At 38.9% G+C, this 22,865-nt stretch overlaps 1 protein-coding gene across 1 annotated transcript in view; it reads right to left on the reverse strand.

The window, feature by feature from the left end:
- Nucleotides 1-4,575: 4,575 nt before the first annotated feature.
- LOC115655250 overlaps nucleotides 4,576-22,865 on the reverse strand; it is a 50,186-nt gene continuing 31,896 nt past the window's right edge. The window contains exons 8-11 of the mRNA XM_030570494.1: nucleotides 20,189-20,397; nucleotides 19,124-19,196; nucleotides 12,335-12,452; nucleotides 4,576-4,771 (exon numbers count right to left, since the gene is read on the reverse strand). Coding sequence (XP_030426354.1) covers nucleotides 4,576-4,771; nucleotides 12,335-12,452; nucleotides 19,124-19,196; nucleotides 20,189-20,397 — 596 coding nt within the window. The remainder of the gene's footprint in view (nucleotides 4,772-12,334; nucleotides 12,453-19,123; nucleotides 19,197-20,188; nucleotides 20,398-22,865) is intronic.

Consider the following 22,865-nt stretch of genomic DNA (forward strand, 5'->3'; position numbering starts at 1 on the left):
GTGAGAGGATACTTCCCTAACTACCTCTGGATAGGAATTGGGGAACCATTACTGTGCCACTCAATGGCAAGCCTCTGAGCCGGGCTGGGCTTTATTAGTGTCCCTTTCAAAAGGCACAGTAATAGGCCATTGTCCTCTGGGAACAAATTGGAGATCCTGGGGAAACATCCTAGGGAATAATTCTATTAAAAAGGACCAATTAATCACCTGAAGACCAGGTGATCTAAAATTCCCCTCTATTTGTCCTGCAGGCAACAAAACCCCTAGAGAGGTCTTACACCTTGGGTACAGCTACCTAGCCTGAAAACTGGTGTTGATCATAATGCAAGCTAGGTCCTATTAAGTGAGAGCCCCCACTCTCCACAGGCTACTGGGGAAAAAGGGGGAGAGAGGACATTCTTTAGCAGGAATGAGCTGGAGATAACCTGAGACCAGCAAGCTGTACTGATTGGAGTCTATAAAGCTGAGTTGTAGACTGATAGTCAATCCAACAGGAACCCCTTTCTTTGATCCTATAGAGATGCTGGCAGCCTTTCAGAACTAACAACTAGCTGAGGAAGGTAGACACACACCTTACTGGGATGTCTAGAATGAGTCTTTGGGGAAGTTACACAAGTGGGCCCTCCTAGGCCCTACAAGGCTCAAAATCCAGACTTCTAAAACAAATTCAGATAAATGCTGGACATGCACAAGTCCATGGGTCCGGCTCTAATACGTCTGAGGGTGCTGAGGGAATTGGCAGATGTGATTGCAGAGCCATTGGCCATTATCTTTGAAAACTCGTGGCTATCAGGGGAGGTCCTGGACAATTGGAAAAATGCAAATATAGTGTCCACCTTTAAAAAAAGGGACGGAGAACCTGGGGAACTACAGACCAGTCAGCCTCACTTCAGTCCCTGGAAAAATCATGGAGCAGGTCCTCAAGGAAACCATTTTGAAGCATTTGGAGGAGAGGAAGGTGATCAGAACCAGTCAATATGAGTTCACAAAGGGCAAGTCATGCCTGACCAACCTGATTGCCTTCTATGATGAGATAACTGGCTCTGTGGATGAGGGGAAAGCAGTGGACATGATATATCTTGACTTTAGCAAAGCTTTTGATACAGTCTCCCACACTATTCTTGCCAGCAAGTTAAGTAGTATGAATTGGATGAATGGACTGGAAGGTGGATAGAAAGCTGGCTAGATTGTCGGGCTCAACAGATAGTGATCAATGGCTCGATGTCTAGTTGGCAGCTGGTATCAAGTGGCGTACCCCAGGGGTCAATCCTGGGGCCAGTTTTGTTCAGCATTTTTATTAATGATCTGGATGATGGGATGGATTGCACCCTCAGCAAGTTTGCAGATGACAGTAAAGTGGGGGAAGAAGTAGATATGCTGGAGGGCAGGGATAGGGTCCAGAGTGACCAGGACAAATTGGAGGATTGGGCCAAAAGAAATCTAATGAGGTTCAACAATGACAAGTGCAGAGTCCTCCACTTAGGAAGAATCCCATGCACCGCTACCGGCTGGGGACCGACTGGCTAAGCAGCAGTTCTGCAGAAAAGGACCTGGGGATTACAGTGGATGAGATGCTGGATATGAGTCAGCAGTGTGCCCTTGTTACCAAGAAGGCTAACAGCATATTGGGCTGTATTAGTAAGAGCATAGCCAGCAGATCAAGGGAAGTGATTATTCCCCTCTATTTGGCACTGGTGAGGCCACATTTGCAGTACTGTGTCCAGTTTTGAGCCCCCCACTACAGTAAGGATGTGGATAAATTGGAGAGAGTCCAGCAGAGGGCAATGAAAATGATCAGGGGGCTGGGGCACATGACTTACGAGAAGAGGCTGATGAAACTGGGCTTGTTTAGTCTGTAGAAGAGAAGAATGAGGGAGAATTTGATAGCAGCCTTCAACTACCTGAAGAGGGATTCCAAAGAGGATGGAGCCAAGCTATTATCAGTAATGGCAGATGACAGGACAAGGAGCAATGGTCTCAAGTTACAGTGGGGAGGTCTAGGCTGGATATTAGGAAAAACTATTTCACTAGAAGGGTGGTGAAGCACTGGAATGGGTTACCTAGGGAGGTGGTGGAATCTCCATTCATAGAGGTTTTAAGGCCCAACTTGACAAAGCCCTGGCTGGGATGATTTAGTTGGTGTTGGTCCTGCCCTGAGCAGGGGGATTCGGCTAGATGACCTCCTGAGGTCTCTTCCAACCCTAATCTTCTATGATTCTAAATGCCCTACCTCTCTCCTCCTTGCCCTTCCCATATATTCAAAAGGAGAACATGGAGGATAATAGACTGGAGGGATACAGGCTCTGGATCCAAATAGCTGAAGCTCATTAATTAAGGGAGAGATTGGATTTTGAAAAATGCAGCCTCTCATTTTGGTTGTCTGGGTTTTTGTTTTGTTTTGTTTTGTTTTTAAAGTAAATATGTGGCTTGTGAAAATTCCCTGAGTATCCATCTTACTCTGAAACCTCCTCTTCCCAGAACAGATAAAGCCAAGGCAGCTGAAATTCAAGCTTCCCATAATAACCTACCAGTGTGCTTCCATGTTAACCTGGAGCGGCCATCTCTAGACATGAAAGGTTAGTTCAGTCTTACTTACTAAGGCTTACTCAGTCCTTAGTCTGTCTGCTGAGACTGAAAGCAAGGAGCTCAATTACAGCTCCAGTGGCGACTGTGGTTTCTGCTTCAGATTACCTGAAATTTGCTATTTCACCCTTTCAGTAGGAGCTGCACCAAGCTGTCCACCAGAGGCCCAAGCCATGATATACAAGCCCCTCTAGGATTATTTGGAATCGCTCCTGATGAGTTCACCAATGTGTGCACCCTGGGATGAAAAGCCAGCCAGAGAGATGTGAGAATTGCACGAAGCCCTCCAGAAAATGACACAGAATGAGACAAGTGTGGGAGCTAATAGAAAGACAAGAGTTTGTGAGCTCAGAAAAATAATAAAATGTTTAAGCTCTTAATTGTTTTGCTTGACAATTTCTCTCATAATTGATCTTTCTAGAAGCTTATGAGTTTCCTGAGCATTGTCAATAAATTAGATCATGCACACGAGGCAAGTTTTCCAAGCCAAGAAGATCTAGTCTTAACAACACCACGCTCCGGAAAAATGAATCTACATGAAATATTTATTAAGTATCAATGGTCTCACAGAAACCTTAATGAAGACAGGTATCTTCTTACAATTTGTCCAGTATGACGACAGTAGGTTGGCTAACGGCATGATGGTGAATGTCAAGTCTGAAACAATTATAGCAATTCACCACAACAATGGGTAACCAGAGTGTGGACATGTAGTACTAATAAAAGTAATGACATCCATCCGCAATTATTTATGTTACAGTAACATATGGCTGCCAAATGGAAAACAAATGACAAGGATTTGTGAGTGAATTCTTGCAAATAAATTTTCTTTAATCACACAGGCTAGGCTTAAAAGTCCTTAAATGGGAGACAATATAAATACCGAGTATTGTCATTATTATTGTGCCACACTTTACCATCTCTAAACAACGAGCCTGAATCTATTGCCCATACGGGTTTTTCCACTGATGTAACTGCATTAATCATTGGAATTATTACTGAGTCACATCAGAGAACTAGCAGTTTTTAGGAATTTTACAGAAACAAAAAAAAGTTTAAGTAAAACTTTGGCTCAACTTTGCCTGCCAAAGGAAAAAAAAAAGCCAAATAGTGCATATGCTTAACTTAAGCATATGAATGGTCCCCTTTGCTTCAGTGGACTTTGGATCAGAGCCATTTTATTTGCTAAACATACTTCTCTGTTAAATGTATACTTTTCTGGCAGAGGTGTGTGTGTGTGTGTGTGTGTGTGTGTGTGTGTGTGTGTGTGTGTGTGTGTGTGTGTGTGTGTAAAAATACTGTGAAAAATACACCAGTAAATATAAAATGGCAACATTCAGGATCAAATACAATCAATTTATTTTGTGAGGTCACATTTAACATAGGGGGTGGGTAAACAAATCACATGTCACTGATACAACATGAATAAAAAACACCCAAAGAAAAGCACACAGCACAGACCAAATAATAATGGTTTGCTTTAAGAGAAATATTCCCCTGTTAAACTAAATACCAGCTGAGGCCTTACCTGCAGTAAACCTACATATACTCTTATAAGTACTAACTTCACAGAGATTGAATGCAGAACGTAAAATCTCAAAAAAAAATAGTGAAAATAAAGGATTACATACATTTTTCCTACAAAATTATTTCTAGACGAAACAAGCAGACAGGTCTTCAAACAACATTTTAAACAAGGAAGCAATAATTTTGTTCTAAGTGGTTATTTATACTGTAAGGGCCAAATCAGCACTGGTTTAACTACCTTATCTGTTTTCTGAAGTGTTTTATGCACAAACTTTTGAAAAGATATTTTTATTTTATTTACATGTAAGGAACCCAATTTTGTGATGAACTCAGAATTCTCTGGGCACACCTGGGAGCATCTTCGCTTATAGACTATGGTGAAATCAGGATTTTTTCCTGTCTACTTCCCACTCTTGTGCTCATGCATTAGAAGTGCTACAAAGAAGAAAGATGCTCAGTTCTTTTCTACCACAAGCTTTGACCACCCTCTATGGCCAAATTGTGGCCTGTCATGTAATCCGAAGCTTCGGATGCCAGGTATACTACAGCCGCCTGCAGGTCTGTCACTTGAGCCAGCTTCCCAGCAGGAATATCGGTTAGCCAGCGCTGCACCAGAGGCTTCAGATCTTCAGAATGGATGAGCGGCGTGTCGACAATTCCCCTATAAATAACACACACACAGTTACATTTTTCATACGTAGCACTTATGACTATAAAACAAGTAGTGATGGGAATACAAGATGCCACTTAGAAAGGAAAACCACGAAATAATAAAGTAAGATCCCACCTTTCATGGGTGATGGAACTAGTGGTGCCAGTTGCACTGCTGCACCCCCTGGCTTGAAGTGGTTTCCATTATAAAACAGGGTTTACAGTTTGGTTCAATACCCCCACTGTATAAATTGTTCCAGTGCCCCTGCCACTGTTAGACAGCACGTAGCTCTGCTAAGGAGTTACAAACACAAACTTCAATCCTGCTTGTCCCTTACCGTCTTTCACTGTTGATAAATCGACTTAGTGGTTTATTCTTAAAGAGAGGACTCATAGTTTGTATCATTGGCTAACATAGGTGCCCCATTATCTTAGGTTACTTACCATAATACCCAATTTACACAACCAGCCTGTCTCTGCATTTTGGAAATGTGTTCCATTTACCAATTTCTTTTTAATCAATGCACAGCCTAATGTTACATAACATGTTTGCATACAGTTCAGAAACTGAAAACAGTCCAAGTTTCCATATGCCAAAATACTGAAAACAAAATCCAGCAGCACCTTTCCCAGCACGAAATTCACTTTAAGATGAAAAGGTAGCAGGGAAAGGAAAAAAGTTAAGCAAAATATGCCAAGTATAAACCCCCATTAAATAAATAACATGACTAGTTACAAAATGTATACTAAGCTGGGATTGTTTCATACTAATGAGCCAACTACAGAATGCATTAAAACTCTGCTAAGTTCATTTCCCTCACATGCCCTAAAAATGAGTGGAAACTGTAGACTTCATGTTACAGCACTAATATTTGGCTGGCTTTGATGACTTTAACTAGCGCTTATTTGTCATACTCCTCCTTAACAACATATTTGCATTTTGTGAAATGTATAATTTTTTCAGTCCCTGAACAAATATATTTACATAACTGTGTCTAACGAGAAATTACATTTAACTTCTCAGAAATGACAATAACTAAAACCTGAGCTGCCAATTCCACTTCATTAGTGTGGTAGAAATGATTCCAAATGTTAATAAAAATTCCAACATGCTGATAAATTAGCGCTTCTAAGGAGCATGTGACACCTTGGTTAACATATTCAACCTCAATTATATTTCTCTTCAGCACCCTGTTATCTGGAACCTTTGCTGGCAATCAGAGGTGCTGTTTTTCAGCGGCCAATTTTCTAGATAATGTAGCTTATCAACACTGTGGGTAAACTTGCCAATGAAATCAGGCTGCACTGAACCACACACGCTAATTGCATCTCTTTTTTATGCATATTTACAGACTGTCACTTCAAAGAAATCAGTGGCCCATTGAGGCACCCAGTTAGCTGGAAGAATTGCCTCTTGCAAATGAAAATTAGCAAACAAGCTAGTGATAAATATGAAATGAACAAAGTATTAAAAAAACTGTTTTGTTCTGAAACTTCATCATCATCCCAATTTATACTTCCAAGGAAATAGGCTTGAGAAACACACTGGATTCTGGGTATGTGATTTACCTTTTGTTTTCAATGAAGTCTGAAATCTTCAATTTACCATGTTACTAGGTGGAAGTAATTCAGAATACCCCCAAAATTTCCATTTTCACTAACAGGACACGCTTTAAATACCAGCTTTATTTTTGCTTGTAATTGTCAATGAAAACCATAACTATTCAGAAATGCTGAGCAAGGGCAAATTGATCGAGCTCTCACAAAGTAATAAAATAGAATAAATTCCAGTATAACTTGCAGACAGTCTACTTATTTCTCCTAAGCACTGTCTTCCTCCCATCTGTTTCGCACTGGTTTTCTGGAGAGAAAACCAGAGTTTTAGTTGCAGAAGTGAAAGCCGTGGTCCTAATCCTCCTCTCACTTACACCAGTTTTACATTGGTGTATATCCACTGAATTCAACAGAGTTACTCTGAATTTACACCAAGCACTATATCTGTTGGCAAACATTTGCAGAATCTGGTTCTAGGTTTCCCTGTATCTATAGAGTTTTGATACCCTAACTAGCAGAAGCTAGCATTTTTAAATGAGGGTTTTGTTTTAATATGAAGAGGACCCAGATTAACAAAAATAACATATCACTCCAATATAAAGTAAAAATAATACAGCTTAAGAAAAAATATATTTTTATATATATATGATTCATCAACCAACTTCAAACAGATAACATGGAGACTAAACAAAGTCAGAACAAACTATAAATCATTGAACCAGTGCCTTCAACTGCCCTTCCTTTAATTTTGTTTCAAAAGTAAATGGTCTGATGAAAAAAAAATATCACAGGCAATTTTTATAAAGAGAAAAAGATGTAGCACACAACTTCAAGTTGCAAACACACATACTGATGAAACTATAAATATTAAGCATGTCATTGAAAGTACACATCTTCTGGGAAAGGCTTGGTGCCAAGTTGGGCAATTTAATGTTGTAGAACCCTTTTAGGCAGATTTTAGTTGGCTTCTAACCAGTTCCAGCGAAGACAAGTGCCAATGCATTAATTCCCTACCTCATCTAATATGCAGTGCTGAGCCTATCAGTACTTTCTGTTGCATGTCAATGGTTTATCAAACTGCTGGTTCCCTAAAGGTTAGACATGAACATCAGTATTCCATTGCTGATGCATAGGGCAATTTGAGACAGTAAAAAACAAAATACAATTGGCTAAAGCATCTCCACAATGAGAGAGAGTGGGGAAAAAATTACTTAACTGGAATTGTGTGTCTTCAATCCCCATATGGGGGGAGGAGGGAGACCTTCCCTCTGAGTGTAACTTGATTTCTTTCAGACGAGTTATTAATTTGAACGAGTTAAGTACACTCCACTTAATCAGAAAATGTTTAATCAGGAGATCCACTTAATTGGGACCTCTCTCTAGGAATTACATTTAAATCCAAAGATACTTAACTGCAATGACTGCTGCTTAATGGGGACAGTAATACTGTTTAATTGGGACGCCTTTGGGTGATATCATGGTGCTTAGCTCTTTCCTGTGCTGCAATCTCACACAGGTTCAGTGTATGAACTCCCCTAGCAATGGTTTGCAGACCCTCCGTAATTGGGGCACATGCAGAAATTTTGATTTGCTTCATCACCTCCTGTACTCCTTTCAGACCAACTCTACATACATGGCATCTGATAGCTGCCTCTAGTCTAGACAGGCTCAGTAGCACATGGTGCCTCCTTCCTACTCCATGCACCTATCCAATAACATGACAAGCTCTGTAGCACCCTGGACTGCAGATGAAGCAGGAGATCATATGCTTGAGAAGCTTAATATCCCTGGAACCATGGGTGATGGCGCTTGTATGGTATCCAGGTTAAGGAGCTTGTAGCACCTTGGAATCTCCACAGAGCAAGGAGCTGGCACATTCTGCTGATTCAGATAAAAGGTTTCACCACAGCTGCTGTTCAAGGAACTTAGAAGTCAAGCTCCAGCACAAACCGCCCGAACCAAATACAGCACCAGTCTGAAGCTCTCCTCCTTTAAGAACAAACTGGAATGAAACATTTTTGAGGGGGAAAATATCAATGCAATCCAAAATTTGCAAAATCAAGCACGCAAAAGACAGGATATCCCAAAAATGCAAAAGTTCTCTTACAGTATCTACTCAGCCATGCTGCATATATGCAGTATTTTCTATCACTGGTTAAATAGAAAATGACATCTAGTATTGATTGTTGTATTAATGCATGTACTAACATTGTCAAAACAGCTTGATTAAGTGGGGGCACTGTCCCAGATGGAGTTTATCCCTGCCGTCCCTCAGGGTTTCAGCTGCAAGAAGGCAGTTGTAAGTTGTTACCTGGACTCTAGATAAGTCTTGCCTTCTCACCTGCCAGCTTTGTCCAGTTTTGAGGCTCTGCTGTTCTCCCATAGACCCTCAAATGAGAAGTTGCAAGCATTTAATGCTGCTTCAACCCTCCTGTAGTTGGATATTGGGCAGAAATTAAAAGTGCCACAAGACAGGGCGAATCTAGCCCAGCATGCAATATGACCAATGAGGAGGCATTTGAGACACACGGCATTACTGAAAGTTTCTCTTGAAATATTTTGCAATTTCCCAACCATGGAATGCTCCAATTTTCACCATCTTCATGTAGCATCAATACCAGTTCTTTGCACTAAAATAAGTAGTACATTTTAAGCATTGATTCATTTAACTTTACATAATTAGCAATTTAGCTGCAAAAATCAAACACACACCACACAATATTTGATTCTCATGGGACGTTAACACTTATTTTTCAAGTTCAGCAGCTATTAGGCATTGTATGTTGTGTATACTGTTCTTGATGAAGATGGGTTAATTTAATGTGGGGTTTTATTTCCTCTCACTTTGTAGTGTCTGGGACAGATCTACTGGTGATCATAGGAATTTTGTCACTGATTTCAATGGTATCAGGATAAGGCCCTATGTTAGTAATATCTCTTGAGAGCAAAGTCTAATATATTCATAAGATTCTGGCATACAACGTAAAGGGCTGACAGGTTTTTACCACTGCACATTGGCTATTTGTGATCCAGGTTGGAGCCAAAGAAAATTTGCCTCCTGAGTTTACAAGCTAGGAATGAACTTCTCTCTCACTCACTCTCCAACTCCCTCCAGCCTCAGTATTCCTCCCAAAAAGAAAGCAGCTGTACTAGTGAACTATCTAAAATGTGAGGCAGAGATACCTGGTCAGCCAGAGAATTCATAAATTCAATAAATTATGCTAAAAGCCCTGCCATAACATTTTATGCACTGATACATTTTATACACTCATTTACCAAAATAAGTTGATGAAAGCTGACAAGAAAGGAAAAGACAAAAAAAGATCAAATGTTTGCATGTTGAAAGAATGTTCAAGGTCAGATGTGATTATGTGGAGATATAAGGACACTGATAAAGCCAGGATCCAACAAAGCACTTCAGCATGTCCCCGATTGCAGAACACATCCCTGTTCAGGAAGAAGGATGGACTCAAGTTTGTACTGACAGGCTTTCCTGAATTGGGACCCAAGTGCTTCACTGCAGAAATCAGGCAGTTCCATTGACTTCAGTAGGAATACTTTCCACCTAAAATAAAACACGTGCTTAAGTGCTTTGCTGAATTGAGGCCTATGTGCACATTCCTGGGCCTCCATGGGTTCTTTTATTGAAATTGTTGCATGTTATAAAGTATATATGTCAGGTTCACTTCAGCATTCAGGTATATCTGTGAAACTGGGCCGGAACCTCACTCTTCCATCCAGCAAAGCGTTCAGCAACGTCAATGGCCCATTGCCCTAGAAAGGAACAGGGCCTGAAACTGTGACGTGCTGAGCAAAATGAGTGCAATGGGAGCCGGAGATGCCCAGCACCTTGCAAAATCAGATTGTGAGCCAGGACTGGAAGATTTGATTCATGGGGATTATGTGAACATATCTGTGGACAGGCCAGAACCTTTCTTTAATGTACAGAATGAGACTGAAATGTGTATTCCACATTTCCATGTCAGTGGAGAAATGAATTTGAATATCCAGTTATTGAAATGACCACAAGTGCATCTGAGTTCAATATGCAGTGTTTTAAGTACATGCAAGTGCCAGCATGTATGTATCAAGAGCTCCTTACCTTGGTACACTGTTAATAATCCAAGAAAATCATGGACAATATAAGCCTGATCCAAACCCCATTGAACGTAATGGAAAAACTCCTGTTGATTTGAGCGGGCTTCCAGTCAGACCATGTGTGATTATCAAATATTCATACCAAGTATGTTTAAACCAGGTTTTCTCGGGTACAGAAAAAGCTCTTTTCCTCACTGAGCATTGGCAAGCCTTCAATGAACAGAAGTCCCCCTTATTACAAGGGGATTCCCACACAGAGAAAATTTGCAGATGTGGGACCAAAGTCTAGGGTGAGTAAGAATTATTAAAATTAAGCCCAGTTTTGGTTAATGATAGAAAAAGAAAAGCCTCTGAATGGATTTTTCCCTTCCAAGCATAATATACCTTTTCTCCATGTTCAGACAACTCACAGCTAACATGAAGTTTTACTAAACTCTCTGCAAAAATGTTATATATTATATATATTTGGGCTGAAATGTCTCCTGCTTGTTAAGGGTAATTTTTTGCAGGAAGTTTAAAACACCTAAAACTAGGGGCTAATAACTTACGTGCCTCTTTAACCATGGTTACTCTGAATGTGACACTAATATTCCAGCTATATTAATAAAGGGTACCAATATAGTTCTCAGCCAGAAAGCATATTGAAACATGACCAATATTTTCTGATTCTGGTGGGCCCCAGGAGTTCCAACCTATATATAAAAATTAATTCATTGCAGCTAAAAGCCTCCCTGCTTCCTACCTGTATTGTTAACACTAGCTCTGCCTTGCTCTATTGCTAACTTCCTCCAGACTTCCTGGCCCTGGAGTCTGGTGTAGAACTAGACACTGGATCAGCAATGTTGAGCTGTTGGTATTGGTGTGAGTAAATCCCAGTTCAGACACAGGATGTTATTTAAGTAATCTGTGGATTGCAATGAGCTCAGGATGGAATCACAATTATTATTAGTAGTAATAAATAATAAGAATAAGAATAATAAACAGAGCCAGCATACAAAAGTAGAAACCAGACCAAGAATCAGAATAAAGAGATTTGCAATTGAGCTCTGTGATATTTTTCTCCACTTTTTGGATGAAAATATTTAACTTGTTTTTCTTAATTTCATGTACATCATATTTTCATTATTACAGTTAGTTAAAATTCTGGATTAAACACCTGCGCTTCTTACTCTGATTGACTTTAGTGGTCTGTGGAATTTGATCACTCCCAATTAACGCCATCCACTTGAGTTTTTGCTCGTTATTAACTTGCACTGAAAATTGTGTAATAAAGAGTGTGGGTGAGAGAGAGCGAGAGAGAGAGAAAAAGTGTGTAAGGCAAAAAACTTTGCTTCATGCTATTAAAAAACCAAAAACAACATAACTCAAAAACCCCATACATATTTAAGATTTCAAAAATTAGGTAAAATGTAACTTGTAATGAATATTTTTTGACAAAATTACACCTAGAAATCCTGTAATTGCCAGAGCTGACTGGAGTCTCAGTTACAGCACTATGACATGGCTTTTAATGTGCCAGTATATTTGTCTGAAGTAAAAGGAAAAAAAAGAAAATAGAAAAAAAGGAGAAGCATTGTCTATTAAGTGTCAAAAGCCTTTTCTTTAACCACAGAAGGCTTGGACAGAACTAAGGAAATATTTCATCTGGAAGAGAAATGCTAAAAATTACCCTTCATGTTATTCGAAAACCTATTATCAAGTGCTAAAACCTTTTCTCAAATCCTTCAATATACACAGTCATGTGTACACTTTGGTTATAGTGATTAAACCTTTGTTAAGCAGAAGACAAAATAAAAAGAGATGCAATCCACCTGCTAATTAGCAACTTTGTTTTCCTAGATTTTCTTAATTTGAGCAGTGAACACTTCTTATAACATTTCATTTTTTCTGTACTTTATAAATGAGACTACATTTTACTTACGGGGAAATGCAGTTGACTCTTACTCCCCTGTCAATCCATTCAGTTCCTAATGTCTGTGTTAATTTTACGACCCCAGCTTTTGAGGCGTTGTATGCTAACTGCTTCTGCGGGTGAGGCACTAGAATAATTCAGAAATATGAAATATTGATTCTTCACGTATTAATATGCACAGGGAAGCTAAAAATCACAACATGGACAGACGAACTAGCTGCCCTTCCCCCTGATGTTTGGCAAGTAACATGAAGGAATTACAATATAGCAAACCCCTACATCTACATTTTTCCTAATATAATATTTTCCATCTAATATTTTTGCATTAACAGCTGGAGGACTGAAGAGAAAATGAAGAAACAGCAGCAATAAAACAGACTGCAGATTTTAGAACTACAAAAAATAGATATTACAACAATATACTCAAAATATTTGGCTGTATCCCATAAATATAAACATATGCACAAACGCATACACTTTTTATAATACACACATACAAGTAACTGCCTGGAACAAGTTATTCTGCTTAATTTATAACCTCTCTATAGTATCTAATCAAGTGTTTATGTGCATGTGAACACGTGTGCCCAAAATTCAGATCTCCTACCACTTTCAAAATCTGAAGCCTTTGAAAATGTTTCACAGATGTCACATGTCAGTCATAAAGGAAAATGATCGGCTTGTTAATTACAATGTTCAAGCTTGCTTCTGCTGTATATTCCGTTAGTTCTACCCTGTCACTGAGCTCTCACACTTACAGTGTTCCAAGGAAAACTACTTTAGGGCAGAGCCTCAGCTGGTGTAAATTGTCATAATGCCACCAAAATCAGTAAAAGTCAATTCCGCTATCGCAATTTACGCCCACTAAGGATCTACTCCTTAAGTATTTTTAGCTACCTGGCTTCCATTCTGACCTATTTAAACAAAGTTGTTAAAAAGCAGTGAAAACTAAGCATGTGCAGTTTAATATTACTGAACTGCAATTCTTTTTTACTGAGGGGAAGGAATCAGTACTAAATACCATTAATGAGGTAAAAAAAACAACAACAGTGTACAGCATTTATGTGTTTTAAAAAGGCAGGTGCACTACTGAATTTTTGTAAGGTGTATCAGCATATCAAATTGGTCTTAGTTTCATGTGGCTACTGGCAAGCACTATATAATACAGGTAGGAAAATTCAGTAAATAAACAAGGGTTTGAAAATGAGCATTAAAACGGCTTAGCTAGCAATTTTATGTCACCATTATAAGTATTCACCCAAGAGTTCTGAAGGAACTCAGATAAGAAATTGCAGAACTACTAACTGGTATGTAACCTATCACTTAAATCAGCCGCTGTACCAGATGACTGGAGAAAAGCTAACGTAATGGCAATTTTTAAAAACTGTACCAATTTTTGCCACTAAAGAGAGAGCTCTTTTAAAAAAAGCTTTTTTTAAAAAAGGCTCCAGAGGTGATTCTGGCAATTATAGGCCAGTAAGCCTAACTTCAGTACCAGGCAAATTGAAACAATAGTAAAGAAAAGAATTATCAGACTACAGATGAACACAATATGGTGGGAAAGAGTCAATACAACTTTTGTAAAGGAAAATCATGCCTCACCAATCTATTAAAATTCTTTGAGGTTTCCACTAGTATGTGGACAAGGGTGATCCAAAGGATATAGTGTACTTGGACGTTCAGAAAGCTTTCGACAGGGTCTCTCACCAAAGGCTCGTAAGCAAAGTAAACAGTCATGGGATAAGAGGGAAGGTCTTCTCATGGATCAGAAACTGATTAAAAGATAGGAAATAAAGAGCAGGAATAAATGGTCAGTTTTCACAGTGAAGAGAGCGTTAAATAGCAGGATTCCCCAAGGATCTGTACTAGGACCAGTGCTGTTCAACATAATCATAAATAATCTGGAAAAGGGGGGGGCAGTGAGGTGGCAAAGTTTGCAAATGGTACAAAATTACTCAAGATAACGAAGTCCAAAGCAGACTGCAAAGAGCTACAAAGGAATCTCACAAAACTGGGGAATCGAGCAAGAAAATGGCAGGTGAAATTCAGTGTTTATAAATGCAAAGTAATGCACATTGGAAAACATAATCCCAACTGATGATGGGGTCTAAATAAGCTTTCACCATTCAAGAAGGAGATCTTGGAGTCATTGTAGATAGTTATCTCACAACATCTGCTCAATGTGCTGCAGCATTAAAAAAAGCTAACAATGTTTGGAACCATTGGGAAAGGGTGAGATAATAAAAATCTCATGTCGCTCTATAAATCCATGGTACTCCTATGCCTTAAATACTTTATTGCGTTTGGTTGCCCGATCTCAAAAAAAAAAGATACATTAGAATTGGAAAAAATACAGAGAAGGGCAACAAAAATTATTAGGGGTATGGAACAGCTTTCATAGAAGGAGAAATTAAGAAGACTGGAACCGTTCAGTTTAGAAAAGAGATGACTAAGTAGGAATATGATAAAGGTCTATACAGTCATAAACAGTGTGGAGAAAGTAAATAAGGAAGTGTTATTTACCCCTTCACATAACACAAGAACCAGGAATCACCCAGTGAAATTAATAGGCAGCAGGTTTAAAATAAAACGCAAGGAAGTGCTTCTTCACACAATGCACAGTCAACCTAGGGGATGTTGTGAAGGACAAAAGTATGACTAGGTTCACAAAAGAATTAGATAAATTCATAGAGAATAGGTCCATCAATGGCTATCAGCCAAGATGGTCAGGGGTGCAGCCCCATGCTCTGGGTGTTCCTAAACCTCCGAATGCCAGAAGCTGGGACTTGACAACAGGGGATGGATCACTCCATAATTGCAGTGTCCTGTTCATTCCCTCTGGAGTCTCTAGGGTCTGCTGCTATCAGAAGACAGGATACTGGGCTAGATGGACCATTGGTCTGATCCAGAATGACTGTTTTTATGTTCTCACTTCTCCTAGACTTGCATTTATCCTCTAAACCCACTGTTTATAAATGTTGCAACTTAAAGTATAGCAAAAGGCCGGTAAATAAAGAATAATATTGTTGGATTATGCAAAAACACTGAAATGACATTCAGTTCTTCAAACACCTAAGCACGTTTAAATGCATGCATGTGAGTAGGCCCATTGACTTCAATGTGACTTCTCATGTACTTAGATTTGAGAACTTGTGTGTAGGATTGGGAGAGAGGAGGACATAGCTAATAGTTCCTTCTCTTTATGTATGCATTAAAGATTTGAAAGGTCCTTCATCTGTTAGATAAAGTATTGTGTAGTTTGAAACTCAAATCCATTCCATATAATTTTTTCCAAAATAAAATAATTAGGATTTTATTAGAAGAAATATTTCTCCTTTCTCTCTCTCTTTTTTTCGTTTGGTTGGTGTATGTGTGTGTGTATATATCACATCACATATGCAGCACTCTATGTGGGCTATTGAACTGGAGTGGAATATAATACCTTGATTAATTGCTGTACACCAGCTCCAAGCAGGGGCAGCTCTAGACATTTCGCCGCCCCAAGCGGCGGCATGCCATGGGGGGCGCTCTGCCTGTTTCCAGTCCCGTGGCTCTGGTGGACCTCCCACAGGTGTGCCTGTGGAGGGTCTGCTGGTCCCACGGCTTCGGTGGACCTCCCGCAGGCGTGCCTATGGGAGGTCCACTGGAGCCGTGGGACCAGCGGACCCTCCGCAGGCATGCCACCGAAGGCAGCCTGCCTGCTGCCCTCCCGGCGACCGGCAGAGTGCCCCCTGCGGCATGCCGCCCCAAGCACGTGCTTGGCATGCTGGGGCCTGGAGCTGCCCCTGGCTCCAAGTTATGTACAACTTTAGTAGTTAACCTTGTCACCTCACAAAAGCAGTCATTGCTAAACTTTCCCAGTTTGTCTGTTTGTAACAAATAACTTGGAATATCCTAAGAGGATAAGGGCTTTTGCATCTTCCCCAGTCAAGGTATTGCAGTTTTCAGTGTTCATAAGCTAAAACAAAGATTTGCTGTAAGATGCTGGAATCTGCCTGCTGATTTTGGGACAGAAGCTCATTAGATATTTTCTAGTGTTCCTTCTTCTAAATGCATCTCTCTTTACAGAAAGGTTAAGGAAGGCAATTTAGAAGATGAAATATACACCTCCTGAAACACTTGGCCCCTCTTAACTGGAAGCACTCAAGAGCTAGCCAAAGGTGTCACAAAGTGGATGGCTTTCATAGTGGATACTGTTTTGCATTAAAGTACACAGTACCAAATCCTCCTCTCCTTACTTCTGCTGTCAAGTTCTGCTGGACCTCTCATGTGTACAAGGACAGAATTTAACACATGTGCATGCGCGCGCATGCACACACACACACACACACACACTCACACTATCTTCTATCAAAAATTGACTAGAGTGGCTTTATAAATGTAGAGACTGATTTTCACCCCAGTGAAGAACACTTTAGAAAAAGTCTCTTCTCTTCACGGCTCTGTGCGGGTGGGGCTGGGATAAGGGGGCTAATTTCCCTGCTGTTTCACATATTCCCTACTGTTTTGCGCACACAGGGGTGGGGATAATGTAGGTAAAAATGATACCAACATCAGCTGAGTTTTATTTTTAATATCTAATACTATGTGACTGCTTCTTTGCTCAGTGGTTGGGGGGTTCCACCCTGCCCTTGTCACAGGCATATAACATTAGTGGGGGGTTCATACACTTGCATATTAGAGAATAGACCTCTTACCACTAAAGATAGTCACTTCAAAAAAAATAGGGATCTTAGCTACACCTGGATAACTCAGAGTAACTCCAATAGCATCTGCTCTCTGTTACACTGGCATATATCTGGAATACCTCTGGTGAAGCCATTGGAGATTCTCAAAATGTATACAAGCAAAACTGAACGCAGAATCTTAGCTTGATTATATTGTTTATTAAACTATTTTAGGGAAATATATCTGGGAAACCACAGCCAAAAACCTATCCAATAGGATTAATTCCTCTGAGATTCTCCTCTGCTCTTTTTGTTGTATCTACCAAAGAACTCAACCTACGAAAAATTATCTAGTATTTCTAGAAACATTCCACACTATGCCAGTTGGCCAACATACTTAAATAACCAACCAACCAACATATTTATTTAACATTCAGCAGATGGACACGATATGAACATTGTGATTTTCAGTTGTACTTTTAGAACTATTCAGCGGGGGGGAGGGGTAATGCCAAGATTCAAACAGGTTCATGAAGTAAACACATTCCATCTCGTCTTAATGACCGGTCTCACCATGCCCACTTGGATTAAAATTCTTTGACATGTAAGTGCACCTCATGCTGCCTTTCCCAAGATATTTTTACTCTAAAAATACTCTTTTATATTTCAGTAAAGATTGCTATTTGTGATTAACATACTTCAGGGCCAAATTGTCAACTGTTGTTAATGGACATACCACCATTAATACAACCAAGATGTGCTGATTTACACCAGCTGAGACTCTGGTCCTCCGTTTGCAGTTGCAGTAAGATAACTGTAATTTAAATATTCTCTTTGGAAATATCACTCATTTCTTTAAATAAGAGACAGCACTTTTGAACAACAAAAATTAAGAGAGACAACGGTATTTTAACACTCAGAGGGGCAAATCCTCAGCTGGTGTAAATTGCCATTAAAGCCAAGGATTTACCTCACAGCTGTTGCCTAACATTCTATAGTGTCTGTATCTACTATTAACTCTTGCATTGTTGTTAGTTTTCTAATATGAATTGTGGTAGCACCGCAGCACCGGAGTCATGTTCTAGGACCCCATTGTGCTAGGCACTGTATAAAACACATAACATAAGTTTAAAGCTTTGAAGTTCCTTCTTTATTTTCGTTTGTGAGAGTTCCAGTTCTCCATGCCTGGGGAAAGGGTCTACTCTTGTGTTTAACCATAAGTAAAACAGCTGGTAATGACACTTGTAAAAAGATTAACAACATTATAAATGCATTTTTGAAGAAATATTTAAAGTTACTATATAATAAACCGAACAGAATGTCATAGACTGTCAGACTGGGCACAGTAAAAATAAATGTTATTCCCAAGGAAAATAAAAAGACTGAATATTTATGTAACATTCAGCAGATGGAGATGATATTAACATAGGGGTTTTCTGTTGTACTTTTATAGCTACTAGATTTTCTTGTCTAACTTGGTAACCCAAGGCACCATTTGATTTTTGGATTTGGACAATACTGCAACAGATGTCCAGACCAATCAAATAAATTCCTAAAGGGCTATGCTTAATTTGTGTAATTGATCAATTTTTGTTACATGGGCTTCAGTTCACCAGCATGTACCTGCTTTCCAGATTAGTTTAGCAGCTGGGATTTCATTCCATATGTTCCAACAATAGTTTATGGGTTCTTTGATGGCACGGCTGATACAACAGAGTTAGTGGAGACACCTTTTGGCGACATAATGAAACAGAACAACTGGTATTGCAGTAAAGGGTAGTGCAAAGAGCTTTTGGATAGATTGTAAACACTAGCAAAGCACAGTTTTCTGAAATATTATATATTGTGCTCAGATTAATGGGAATTCCACCAACACGTTTCTTCCATTATTAATGTGTCAGATTCAAGGAGGGTAACTCCACCTCTTCTATAAAAAAGTAATATGCGCTCTAAAACATGGAGGACAGATAAATGTTGAAAAATGAGATCATAAAATGTTGTAGTACATTTTCCCCTAATACAAAATGTCAGTGATTTACTCCTTCCCAATACAGGTTTAATTGATTCAAACAGCATTGGTAGTAATTAAAATATGGATTCTGAAGCACAACTGTTAGATATCATCACTCACCTATTAAACTTGCCATAGATGCTGTGTTAATTATCTTCCCATATCCTTGCTTCAGCATAATTCGGCCTGCAGCCTGTGACAGAAATTAAAGGAAAGACCAGTGACCCCTTTTGTCATTGTGCTAATAATTACATGATAATAAATTAGTCTTCACTTTTCAGAAGAGTTTATGGATTTTTTTAAAAAGTGCACGACGTAAAAATTTGATATAAAATGGCTGATGCAGAAAAATTTCTATTGTCATTTTAATTCAGCTATTGTGTTGCCAAAATTTTCAAAAGGTGAGTAATTATATTGGGTGCCTCAAGTATTGGGCACTCTAACTGATACCTCATAAAAGGATCTGATTTTCAGCACCTGCCCTCTCTAAATCAGGTCTCTTTTTAAAGGTGTCTCACAGTGGACATCAATAATCACTAGTTGCTTTTGATAATCTTGGCCTAAATATATACCTGCTTCACAGTGTTGGCAGAACTGAATTTTTATATTTTTATAATTTCAACAGATAATATCAACGGCTATTTTTAAGCATTTTAAAACATTTTTATCTATTTAAATGTTCACAGTTGAAAAAAATTCTTAAAATCTATAATGGTAGGCAATTTGCATTTAGTTAAATTTTCATAGTTGTGGGAAAATATGGGGAGGAGTCCATATTTAATGACAACAGACACTGAAATATAAAAAGTCAAAACTTAATAACCATTAAAACACAAATTGTCAACATCACATGTCAAAATATACAAAGTAAATATCTTTAAACTCTAAATAAATTCTCAGGCAGCATTTTACTTACTTTGCCTATATAAATTTCAGTTGTTATGGATGGAAATATTTTTTCATTAGTTTGCATGTGTTCGCTGAAATCGACATTTACTGTACTGACGAAAATCTATGATGGCCAAGCCTACAGATACATAGCCAAACTACTATTAACACCCACTAATATACGTTTGATTTTATTATGATAATTAGCAGCAAGAACATTATTAAACCTCTGGCTAAGTCAAATGTTCAGAAAACAGCTAAATTTCTGTGGAAAATAGTACAAATCCTCATACTTACTTGGCAGCACAAAAACAAGCCTCGTAAATTAACATTAAAAGTTTTGTCCCATTCTTCCAGTGAAGTGTCCTCACTTGCAGAATTCATGTTGATTCCAGCATTGTTACAGGCAATATGAACTGTGCCCCATCTAGCTACAATTGCATCAAGAATCCTTTGCACGTCTTCAGGTTTGCTTACGTCTGCTCCCATTGCCATGTTTTTTATCCCTAGATTAAAATGAGATTGCTCAAACAAATACAGGCATTCATAGAAAACAAGGTATCATTTCTTGTGTACCTATTTGCTAATTCTTAAACAAACAAAACAAACAAGAAAACCAGTTTTATCACCACTGCACTGATGACAGCAAATTATGTGCTATTTATGGAAGCACGATGCACTGGGAAATGAATCTTCTTAAGTTTTTAAGTTTAACTTTTATAGACTGCACTTACTGTAATCTAACACACAATCAATTTAGCTAAAATCAGAGTTCTGACTCTCCAGTTGAAAGAAGCTTTGAATACTGCACCATCTTCTGGTCTAAAGTCTAACTGCAGCTAATCAACTAAAGTGATGGTCATTCCAACAATTCTCTGAGTGCTATGGATCATAAAGTGCATCACTTTCAGATGACGGTTATTAGCTCATAAACAAGATAAAACAGAGGAATATTTTATCTGTTGTGCTGCAGATGTTTTTATAGTGAACCCCAGATGTCACAGAAATCGAAGCAATTTGTCAGCAATAAATATCAGGTTTTAGGAGTTTGAAGTGTACATATTTCTGTAATGCGTAATGGTGTATGCAAAAGCCATCCAGAATTATAGCTATGATTTAAACATGAAAATCTAAATATTCAAAATTATGGTGCACACAGTAACTAATTTAGTGCCATCGCAGCTACACATTAATGCACAAAAGTTAATATCATTAGTAAATAGCTGTAAAAGTACCCTATGGATGTGAAATGTGACCATTAAATTTGCTTTTGCATCCATAACTTCGCATATCTTGCCTTTTGCACATGTACAATCTCAATCAAAAATTATTCCAATGCAGATTTTGCATTTCATGTTTTATTGCTGCATATGCCAGAAAGTTGATTTTTAAATAAAACGTGAAACCTTATTTTTTCCTAAGGCTCCAATCCAGCAGAACACGAAGTCAATGAAACTACAAATGTGTTTAATGTTAAGCATGTGTCCAAGTGTTCTGCTTGACTGGGAATTAGTTCACAGGACTGTAGGCAGCCATTATAGTTATAGCACAGATCAGTATTCTGTGAGCAAGAAACAAGGGATATGGAAGAAATTATATATTATAAATAGGATCATAATAGATCTGCTCTCACATTGTTTATTAATAAAAACAGGAAATAGTCAATAACTGAAAAATGAGCCATATAATATGCCAAAAAGGAAAATGTCTAGTCTTTTCCCAAGAAGAAATGTTTTAATAGGTCTTCTGAAGCATTATAGGAAAACCCACAGGGTCTTTTTAGGAGGGGGCGAGGAGCTGCACCTTCCAATATTATATATGTATATATATATGGAGCTATACACAGTAATATCGAGTGGATCAAGCTCTGGCCTTGTGCAGAAGACATCTGAATTCTAGTGCCAGTTCTGCCAGTGGCCAGTTGTAACGTGGGTGAGTCACTTTGTCTCTTTGTGCCTTCCCCCGCCCCATCTGTAAAATGGAGATAAGGATACTGGCATCCTTTGTAAAGTGCCTTGAGATCCATGGATGGAAACAGCCTGTTTACCAGATAGATACTATTAATTATTATTATTATTAACCTGCACTCCGACACTGCTGGCAGAAGATATAGAGAACTCCACAAGGTGCTGTCCCTTACAGATATCAGAGCTCTATAACTATATTAAAAACTAGCGTCTTTCAACAAGGCAACAGACACTGGGCTAGATTCACATAAGAGAATTCTCAAAAACCCCAGCTCAGCTGCCTCCAAACTCTGTTGGTGCCTAAATTTGCTCGGCACCTACATTTTTGCAGTAGAAGTCCCTAGGTGCCTGTATTTCTGCCAGTGGGCTTGTACATGTGCATGACAGTCCCACGCTAGGTGTCTGGACACCTATGCCCCCAGAGCAAGGCATGAACCCAGGGGAAGATCAGCATTCTGCCACCAAACTCACCTGTGGGCAAACTCAGAGCTCGCCTGCCTGATCAGATCAGGCTACCATAGGCGAATTTACACACAAGAACATAAGAACGGCCCTGTTGGGTCACACCAAAGGTCCATCTAGCCCAGTATCCTTTCTTCCGACAGTGGTCAATGCCAATGCCAGGTGCCCCCGAGGGAATGAACAGAACAGGTAATCATCAAGTGATCCATTCCCTGTTGTCCATTCCCATCTTCTGGCAAACAGACGCTAGGGATACAATATATATTCTTTTATACAGTGTATGTGATAAATACACTGAAAATATTCAAAATTATCTAACATTTCCATCTACTCCTAAATTGTCTAAGTGTGTAAATAACTGGTGTTACTATAACCTTTTCATTGCTTTTATTAACTTTATAGGCTAACATGGGTATAAGTATGTACCAAATTGAGACTTTTTCTTCCCCTCTAATGAATACATCACAAAGAGCAGGTCAAAAAAAATAGAAAAGTGGGAATTTAAAAGAATGCTTTGGCTTCTCAGAATGTTGTTGTAATTTTGA

Source organism: Gopherus evgoodei, chromosome 7, assembly GCF_007399415.2.
Source record: "Gopherus evgoodei ecotype Sinaloan lineage chromosome 7, rGopEvg1_v1.p, whole genome shotgun sequence".
NCBI classification, from domain to species: Eukaryota; Metazoa; Chordata; order Testudines; family Testudinidae; genus Gopherus; species Gopherus evgoodei.